The 10,628-nt window shown below is 36.5% G+C and overlaps 1 protein-coding gene across 4 annotated transcripts; it reads right to left on the bottom strand.

Annotated features, from left to right (window-relative positions):
- Positions 201-10,033, bottom strand: LOC109235568 (F-box/FBD/LRR-repeat protein At1g13570-like). Of its 4 annotated transcripts, none has more exons than XR_002069407.1 (7): positions 9,783-10,033; positions 8,536-9,339; positions 8,283-8,441; positions 6,426-8,196; positions 1,392-1,459; positions 689-1,273; positions 201-603 (listed from the first exon to the last, which is right to left on the bottom strand). XR_002069407.1 is itself a non-coding variant. In XM_019401731.1 (6 exons), the coding sequence occupies exons 2-4, from the start codon at positions 8,794-8,796 to the stop codon at positions 7,879-7,881; spliced, it is 738 nt and encodes a 245-aa protein (XP_019257276.1). In that variant the 5' UTR covers positions 8,797-9,339; positions 9,783-10,033; the 3' UTR covers positions 201-1,273; positions 1,392-1,459; positions 6,426-7,878. The 4 variants fall into 4 exon arrangements, 1 of the variants encoding a protein (XP_019257276.1); XR_002069408.1 differs by having other exon boundaries at positions 993-1,273; XR_002069406.1 differs by having other exon boundaries at positions 201-1,273; positions 6,426-6,695; positions 6,785-8,196.

Genomic DNA, 10,628 nt, shown 5'->3' with positions numbered 1-10,628 from the left:
TCTGCCACCATTATTGCTGCAACTTCTGATGCGGTAGGTAGGCTATATACTCGCTGATCTAAGCCTGAGTCACATTTGAGTGCAATGTAAAAGTTTGATAATTCCGTAATGTCGGCTAAGAGATTTCAGGAAAACAGTATATGGATTATCTTGTAGTATATTCATCAATTTTCTGACCATCGACTCATGAACTCTAGTCGAAGAAGCAATTCTGTTTGCTACCTCATTTTCATTGTCATAGATCATCTATGAAGTGGTACATTTTCCCTTGAACACTAAATGTACAAATACCGCAATTTCTCCAAGCCAAGTCTTTGTCATATTTTACCCCGAGCGAAGTAAATGCAAACATATTACTGTATGTCCTGATATACGTTCGAAAAAGGTCTGATTCTTTGGTAGTACCCCAAAAATAAATTCCGTAGCTCCATAGGCATTTCATATGAAGTAAGCTTAATTGATCCATTACTGCAATAAAATTCAGGGGACTCATACTAGAATCTTCTTGCACCACAAAATTTACAATTTGGGACAACTATGGAGCAACAAATTCGGTTTGTAGTTGACTAATGTGCAGATGAGCTCTTCTATTTAGTCCAACCCCTGAATGTTATGGAAATGGTTAGAAGTGAATTTGCACTTGAAAGGAAGAGAAGGAATACTATTCTAACTTGAGACTGATACAAACCTCTGTTTGTTACATTTTCTGAACCAACACCACATCGTTCATTAGATGTATCTGATGTGGATACTAATAAAGAAACAATTATGAATTACATAAGTAAATGGTTAACGAAATTTTACTAAAACAATATGGTTCTTATACTCGCCTGTTTCAAAGACGGAAAAAGGGCCAAATAAACATTTTCCTTTGGCAGAAGGGGCAGGTAACATACTAACTTCATATGTAGCAAGTAATAATCAAGCATGAAACATGTTTAGTTTAAACTGATTGTGTTTAAACAGAAAAAGCAGAAGTTTAATTTGCTAACCTTCTTTTGAGGTAAGAGCAGAGTCTCTTATTATGGGCACACTCTCCCTTTGAAACGGTGAATTACTCAAAGATGTTGATTTGACGGAGTTATCCACAGTAGGACGTCTTCTTGAATCGAGTTCTTTCGTATGCCATTATAATAATGATGCTTCCTGTCTATCCGCTGATATTTCTTTGTATCTTTTACAGTGATTGAGTTTCATTTCAGCACTTCTATCTGCCAGACATGGACTTTTGTCCTGAACGTGTTGTAGGCACATCTTTTTTATCCCCAGACATCTGCATTCGAGCAATGTAAGCAGTTTTACAAACAAATTACAGCTTCTCTCCAAAAAGATATCAGCTGAAAGGCAAAACTAAATAGTTGTCGGGAGACCGAAGTTTTCTATTAGCTTACCTCATAAAGGCGGAGTAGTCAGACGTGTAACTGGGAATACCTGCAAACTGTGTGCGTCACTCGTTAAACTGTTAAAGCAAAATAGGTAAAAGCTTAAACAGTGTATAAACCAGGTTTTTCGTTAAGAATCGGAAGTCCGAATACTCATACAAGCCTTCAAGCTAATTTCACTCCGCCCAAACCTGAAAGCCAGTGATCATCTCGCATGCAAGACTCTTCAATATCACTTTGATAATTGTGAATTAGTGTTTCTCGTATTAGATTCATTAAAAAAAAACTTTTGAAACAGCTACAGGAGAAAAGGCTGATTCATTGAATAATTTTCTCAAACACCTACAGGAAGAGGCTGAAACAAAAATGCAGAAGCTATGCAGGCAGATAGAGAGACAATGGAAATAATACAGTATAAACTGAACTCACCCGGAAGTGATCAAATGCAAATTGGCAACGACAAGAAACTTGAAGAGCAGACAAAAATTAACTAGAAAGATGGAAGAGAGTGTAGCAGAATGAAAATTGTATGCAAAAGAAAAGTAAAATCTTTTATTGCCCACCCTTTACCCCAAGGCGAAAACACCAGGTGGCCTACTCTCAGGCGTGTGAGCCAGCAGATCGAGCAAGAGCAGTTTGGTAAAGCTGATGTAATCTTTAAGAATGAACGGTAAAAACAAATTATACCCCTAGGCAAGCAGGCATGATCATGGGGTGCTGCCTGCTAACTCCCTATTATAGAATAAGAAAATGTTCAAATGTTAACTCATTTTGGACCTTTCCCTCGTGCAGAACAGTAAGAATCCAACTGGGCCTCATAATATTAGAAATATTACTTCCTCCACTTCAATTTAGATGATGTAGTTTGACTCGGTACAGAATTTAAGGGGAAGAAAAGACTTCTGAAACTATCTTAAAAGCATAAGGGTAAAAACTTTGTGGGCTTGTAATATTTGTGTGACTATAAAAACTTCTCTATAAGATTAAATGCGTAAAATAAAAAGTTTAAAGTTAAATTCTTTCCAAAAATAGAAATGTGTCATTCTTTTTTAAACGGACTACTAAGGAAAGTGTGTCGTATAAATTGAAACGGATGGAGTAATTGCTATGATAAACATTTGGACTCAAGTTGGGAAAATCTTGAATATCAATCTTATAACAACATTCCCACTTGGAGATAAATAGCTTGTGGGTAATCCTTCAGTAATTACCAGGGAAGAAGAAACTTGACTATAAAGGCCTTTTGAAGAAGATGAAGTTCTGGAGATCATCAAGCAACGGGAATAAAGCACAAGGTCCGGGGTGGGTTTTTCATTGGAGATAGAGTATTATCAAAGATGATATAATGAAGGCCCTGGATCACTTCCCCTTTAAGGAAATTTTGAAAAAAAGTTCAAATGCCACCTATATTTCTCTACTTCCATAAAAAATGCAGTTGTTGAATTGAGAGATTTTAAGCCTATAATTCTAATTAGAAGCTTCTACAAGATCATCTCAAAGCTATTAACAGAGAGACTCAAAAGAGTGAATTCACAAAATGGAGGATAAGTCGCAAATAACATTCATTAAAAGAAGACTATGGATGCATGCAAATGAATGTCTTGATTCCAGATTGAAAGATAACATTTCGAAAGTTGTCCAAATGGAAATATCTAACTTGCACAGAACTCCCGAAATATTTTTGTGCAGCTTAGATATAAAGAAGGCATATATGACCATGTTAACTGGAATGTCTAGTTAATATGCTCACAGATATGGGGTTTGGCAGAAAATGGATCAATCAGGTATCATTTTGTATAAGCACTATTAGGTATTCTATCTGGTAAGATGGAACACACCTGTTCTGACTAAGAAGGATCGTGGGTTGAGTATCAAGAATCTCAGGCAACAGAATGATGAAATGGCTATGGAGATTCAACAAAGAGGTAGACGCTCTATGGACGTAATGAAAAGCAAGTTTGACTTAAAGGTAATGGTGCACTAGAGCTGTCAAAACTCAAAACTAGCATGTAGTGTCTGTACAGAGGGGGGATCCCCGTGGCCTTTGTTTATGAACAGAACAAGGATGACAATTGGTAATGGCAGGAGACCTCTTTTTGGTAGGATAATTGGTCAGGTCATGGGCTCTTAAGGATGTATTCCCCGATTTTTTTACCTTAACCACTAATTCATCATTACTTTAGCAAATTGCAGAGACAATGCAAGCTGGAATATAAGCTTCAGGAGGCATTTAATGACTGGGAGTTACCTAGGACTACTGAAATTTTTGGTATCTCGATTCCTTTGGGGAACTTACTGATGTTTTGACCCCAAGCACGACAATAAAAGGTTTTCATCATGTTACAGAGCCCTTACAAGAGTGGGAAACCAGATTGAAGCTTGGACATGAAAGCAAATAATAGAAATCAAAAGCATTATACAAGATTGCTTGTTTCACATGGATAGTGAGTAAACAAGCATGTCTCACACGTGAAAACCTACAGAAAGAACATTTATTCGATGCAGCATGTGTTTTTTCATGTGAAAGCATGCTGAAACCGACAGTCACTTATTTTTGCACTGTCCCACTCAGTTGTGGAATTTTTCCTTCAATGCTACTGGAAGCAGTGTTATCAAAAGCAAAAAACGCAAAAAAGCTCTAAGGTCCGTTGGGGCTTTAAGCGCAAAGCACAAATAAAGCGTGGGCTTTAATGAAAAAAGGCGCAACGGGAGAAAAAGTAAAAATATGTATATGTAGTCAAAGACTAATAATTATAAGCATGAATAACAAATATATGGACAAAGAAATTGGAAAAAAATTACGATAAAGTGAAATATCAATTGTTTAATGTCACCATTTCATGATTACACTCATCGGAAAGGAATAGTATGCCTTAGAGCCTTGATGCGATACTAAAGCGCCCACAAAGCGAGGCAAAGCGCTCAACATGTTTCGAGTCTCGCTTCAGGGCTTAAGCGCGCTTTAAGCACGCCTTTGACAACACTGACTGGAAGACAACGGGTTTATGCCAAAGCAAACTGATGAGCTGTTCAAGTGTTGGAGCAGAAAAGAGCTGGCTAGGAGAAAGAAGAACCTATGGAACACTATACCAGCTGCTGTTTGGTGGACTGTTCGCAAAGTATTTATCATGATACGAATGGCATGCTACTGTTAAGGTTGTCAGTGCAACCTCTAGTAAGAGTGAAGGATACAAGCTAATACATCCAGTGTTTATCTTGTTTAGACCAAGCGAGCAGAAAAATAGTCTATCAGATAATTTTCTAGAATAACTGCGCTGTAATTTTCAATTTCTCTTTCTTTTTCTTTGAACAAATGAGTATACCTATTGTAATTCTTGATCTACAAAGATTTATAAAGGATGAAGATTACTCCTAATCTATTATCTTAAGATACTTTATCTGGAACTTTTGAATACATAATGACCAAAATGAGGTAAGGGTTACCCTAATCTTTTTCCAAGTGTAAACCATAGGGAAAATTATACAGATCTTCAATAGTTTCAAGATTGAATGAAATTCACACAAAACATTATTGATTTTGAACATTTTACTCAATAAGCAAATTAAATAAGGCATAGATAGTGCAAACTTCAAATCTAAAGACATCCAAGGAAAAATAGCTCAGAAAGAAAGTGCTCTCTCTGCTCAAATAGAATATTATTAGTGTAGGGTCTGAAAGAGTATCGCTAAATCGACAGACTACATTGATGAAATTAACAGTTAGACGCTGCCAATTAAGGAACGTGGAATAAGCCATAGAGACCTTTTCACTTTTGAAAAATAAGAGCTTTAACCGAACAGATATTCAAGTAATGTAAGTGGGTAATGAATAATAAATGTTTGAGGATTCTTGGTTAGAAGGAATTGATATCCAAATAGAAAACAACAACACTTATGCCTCAATCCCAAACTAGTCGAGATCACACATAATAAAGCTATGAGTCTCTGCGATACTGCGACCAGCAATGTGAGCTCAAATAGATGCTAGGTTCACACAGACAGAGTAGCTACCCAGATAGAACAGCAGAAAACATAGTATACATGCAAGTTCTGGAATACACCTGCAAGAGCTGAGGTCCTGGAGAAATCAGTTGATTGGCACAGCGACACAGGTTTGTTTGTTTCTTTTTTTTTCCCAGTTCAAGAATTTCAAAAAAAATTCTTTTTGTAGAAGAAAGGTAATTTGACAACAGCCTTAGTTTTGTGGCTCCCTTTGGTGTCTCCAACGTGTAATGCAGAATTTCATTCTTTTTTTTATAACCGCGGTGTCCGAGCCAGCTTGCGCACCGCCTCGACTAATTCCACGGGATACCTGCCACCTCCCACCAGTAACAGGTACCAGGTAACTTATCCACCAAAGCTTGGATAGATGGGAAGAAATCACCTAGGGTCCGTTGGGATTTGAACCTGAGACCTCATGGTTCTCACCCACTTTATTGACCACTAGGTCACACCCTTGGATGCTGAATTTCATTATCTTATAAACACTGGAAGTATATTTAACTTGCATTATGTTGCTTGCAAATTGCTTAACAAGGAAAAATACAGGAAATATGAGAAGAGGAAACTCTCGCTAAAGATGTCAAAAAGAGATCAAGTTAGCTTTGGTACTGTATAGAACAACTAAACATCTAAAATAATCTCCATGCGGTTTACATTTGGAAACCGCTAATTAATTTTCTCATTTGGTATAAAATACTTTTATTAGTTGAACTGAACAGCTAAAAATTTAACTCATCAAACAAAATACTTGTACATCTTCATGGCTACAACTTCAGACCCCTCAGTTAGTATCGAGATAATGTACTATAACTGCCAACACAGTTACAAAAGTACTTTCACATTTGGTTCAACCAGACCTAATGCCCATTTCGGATTAGGTCTTTCCCAACAAAAAAATTACCTATAAGGGAATTTGTCACTCCACACCAAAAGCACCTCATAATCAAACTCTATATATATCTCCTCAGCTCTTCATTAGTTTGTTCTCATCATCATCCTAGAATTCACAAAAGAAAAGATGGCTAAACTTTCCCAACTCACCTCTAAAACACTCCAAGCTATCTTCTGCATCTTGCTCCTAGCCCTCAGCTTTGGCTGTGGCAACTCAGCAAGAATCCTTGATGAAGTGGCCCCCGGTGTCGGATCCATCACAAATGGACGATCCTGTTGTAGCTACTTTGGTAGTACCAATTGCCAAGTAACCAGTTACCAGCTACTCTCACTGCTTCTGATTCCAACGTGGTGCCTGTGTTGCTGATCATTCCGTCCCTGCTGCCACAGTGGCTCCTTTGACAGATATACCAGCTGAACCTGAACCAGATTTTGGTGTATCCAATTTGGAGTTACATTTTCTACTGTAGATGGTTATGAAACACAGATAAATAGCAAATGAAAAAGACCTTCCATTAAAATCAATGCATGGAAACCATTTTACACCAGTTATACTGCAGCAGAAGGAAAAGCAGTCACAAGGTAAAGTAGTTTGTAGCATTCCTCTGGATGCTACATATAGAAGAAAAAAAGTCACTATAATAATTAATAAAAAGCAGAAATAAAAGCATAAAATCCTGAATTTTAATCATAAATTTTTTATACCTGGCCTTCTGCCGTCAAAAGTTACAATACTAGTGTAAATATTTAGTTACTTACAAGTTTCACCAGTCTTGAGATATTGTACACGAAAATATAGCCCTTCAACATTTGCATTGAGTGCTTCAACCACAATATAAGGAATGGAAATCCCTCAAATTCTCTTTGTTTTGTCAAAACTGAAGGAATACATAACAAGATCCCATACTTCCACAAAAAAAAAGGCTATAGAAAACACTACATGTATCTGCTCCATTACTGTGATAAAGGATTGGAAGAGGTTCAAGGAGAAAGCTGTAGCGGCTAGTGAGGAGAAAGGAACGATAATACAGGTAAAAACAGCTTCAAATGGTCTAGGCACTTTCTTGTGCCAATTCATGGATGCCTCCACTTTCCCCTACGCTTCTGCAGCTTATCTATAAAGGCAATGGTTACCACAAAATTTAAATTAGACAACCCATTTAATTGTTGTTAAAGCAATTGTCAAACATTGATTAATGAGAAAATTACAGTTACTTGCCAATTTTTAACCTTTATTTACTGCGATTTTAGAAAAAATATTAAGATTCTGTGCTTCATTGAATCAGTCACCATATGAAATTAATCAAGCGATTATCTTGCTCAAGTTAAATGCAAATCAACCAATTCTTAAGTAAAAATAGAGAGTAAAAAAATACATGAACTATCTCTCTTAGCAAAGAAAAGATGAGCAAAGGAGCATATTCAATTAATTGATGATCAAATGATGTTAGCCAAATACCAAGAATCAAAACTAAAATTTCTGGATGAGGGACCAAAAGTATAAATATCCAAGGTAACATGCCACTCAAGATAAATAATATAGGACCCCCTGAATTAGTCACTATTACAGAGAACAAACGGTGAGATAGCGGGTACATCCATCTCAATGAAGCACTCGCTTGGTTTGTTTTAGCGGTTCGCATATTATTTTCAATTTGGGAGATGCCTGAGGGAACCCCTTCAATTCCTTTGAGATCTTCAAGTGCTGGCCTTCATGAACACTTTCATCTAACAAAAGGGTGGCCTTCAGGAGTAAAGGTGCAGAAGCAAGTATAGACCTTACAAAGAGCAATTCAGTTCTTGAACCATGGAAGTGATCTATTTTGAGTTCTTTAAGCTTGTTGAGTCCTTGTCTCCTGTAGGTTGGTCCTTCAAAATGATTTACATTGACTTCAATGTCACCTTTGTTCTTCGAGCCCAACTAAAAGTAGCATAGAAGTAAAATCAGTAACATTTACAGCTCTTTACTCAGAAAAGGAGAAACAACTCATGAACTCATTGACTTACCGAAAATAGAAGGGCATTCAAATTGGGAGAAGCGCTAAGCATTCTTATAAGGGAAGATATTTGATCTTCATCATCAAAGTTGAATTGATGAAAACTGAGAACCCTCAAGTTGTCGAGACGTGTAGCAAACCTCTCTACTTCAGTACCAGAAGCAAAAGACTGGACAACAGACAACCACAAAAGAGTAACATTAGATATTACAAATATATGCATCATTCTTGCTATGCAAAGATATCAAAATTTTGCACCTTACCTTGAGGTAGTAACTGTCCAAAAGAAGACGACAAACTTTAGTCCAGCCACTGAGAAGATTGGTCAAGTTCATCACTTTATGTTGATTGTTTTGTGATGCAAGTGCAACTGCTTTCAGCTTCCGACAGTCAATGAAATGACCCAGCTGAAGGTTGTCAATGCCACTGGTAAAGAAACTTAATAGCAAAAGTTCTGGAGCACATATTTTCAAGTGATGAAGACCAGAGCATGACATAAAACGGAGGTTCTCAAGGTTTGGCATCCACAAGAAAGAAGTCGCAACATAGTGAAAGACTTTTGAGCTTGTGGAAACCCCTAAAGCTGGATGGCGGCCTGAAAATGCAATTGGACAGGTCCAAACTTTCTAGTTCTACACCGTATATGTAGGAAGGCAAAGTATAAGGAGCTTTGTTCATATTCTGAAGGGTGAGATCCATGAGACCATTTCTTGACAACAAAAGCATCCATTGATCGATAATTGAGTGCTGAGAAGAAGGTATTGTTGAAATATTTAGGAGGATTGCCTTAATGGCTCCATCGTGCTGCGACAGAATAGTATTAATGATGTCTATTAATTTTTCTGATGGCTTGTTCTTGCAAAACTGAGCAGAAAATACGAGCTTGGGGATTGAGGACCAAACATGTCTCCATGCTCTAGACAAAACACTCCTTTTTGCGGCTTCCTCAATAGACAAGTGCTCCTCAATCTGGTGTTTGACATAAATGGGAAGATCGGTAAGTCTATCAAGTGTGTCCCCTTCGACTTTAAGTCTCTTACAGCGACCTATCATTGCGATTCTGAGTTCTGGAGGAGAAAAAAAGGGAGTCAGAATATAAGTTTCAACATGCTGCATATGACTCATGTATACCACAATAATCCCATGTGGAATGAATCTATCTATGCCAGAGCAACGTTAGCTAGATCAATAACTGTTAAACAGAGGCGGACTTCAGATTTAACTCTGTGTCAAATAAAGTGCTAAGGCAATTCTTAAGTTATCAAAACACACATCCAGTTATAAAATCTATTCTAGCAAGTATCTATAGAGTATGCCATGGACACGTATTAAGCACCCAAAAGCTGAATCAACAACTTTGAGCTACGCCTACACAAAATGGCAAGAACCTTGAGCAATTTTAAAAATTTGATAGATAAAAAAACAAAAAATTTAGCTTTTTGGTCAGTGTTTCCATCCAATATCACAAGAAATCAATTGCAAAAATTAAGAATAGAAAAGAAAAACGTACGATTTGGTGAATGCTCGAGGAGTTGGATGCAGAAGGAATCTGAGAGTTGGTTGATGTTTGGGTTTGGACAGTGAATAAACCGCGGAAGTAGATGTATATATTTTATTTATAGATACATGAGAAGGACGTTCCTCCTGTTTCCGGTTTTGATTGGGAATTGGTATTGGTATAGATACATGAGAAGGACGTTCCTGTTTCCGGCTTTGATTGGGAATTGAGGGCGGCTCCAGGTAAGGCAAGGGCTTAGGCCCCCAAATATTTAAGGGAGTTTTAGAGTTTTACCCGTAAAAATCAAACTAAAAATCAAACTAATTAGTCTTGACTATCCATTTATTTTTGTACTCATCAAACTAATTACCATTCGTACCCATTCTAGCTTTTATGCGTAATTGGCTCCTCCTTCTATTTTTTCTTCTTTTTCGTTGTTTTTGCTCTTTCTCCCTTCTGTTATGTTTTTTTAATCATATTGTTTTTTATTTTCTTTTTTTACTATTATTTAATTCCATACTCAATTCTGGCTCCTTTTTTTTATTCTATTTCTTTCCTTTTGTTCATTTTTCTTTATTTCTTTATTTCTTTTCTAGTTTCATTTAACTCTTCTTCTTTTTTTTCTACATTATCTAACCACATTCACTTTTTTTTGCATCCTTTCTTTATTTTTCTTTATTTTGTATAGCAATAAAATATAACTAATATAGTAAATATTTATTTACTGTTCTTTTCATATAACTGGTATAATATATCTTATGTCTTTTATCTCATTTTTTTCTCTAAATCAGTGATTAAAACTACTTACACATGATACATGTTTTCTCTTCTATTTTTTCATTGATTTTTTTCCTTTTT

The sequence above is a fragment of the Nicotiana attenuata genome, chromosome 12, assembly GCF_001879085.1.
Source record: "Nicotiana attenuata strain UT chromosome 12, NIATTr2, whole genome shotgun sequence".
In the NCBI taxonomy this organism is placed as follows: Eukaryota; Viridiplantae; Streptophyta; class Magnoliopsida; order Solanales; family Solanaceae; genus Nicotiana; species Nicotiana attenuata.
The sequence above is the reverse complement of the archived record's forward strand: the minus strand, read 5'-3'. Positions and strand labels throughout refer to the sequence as shown.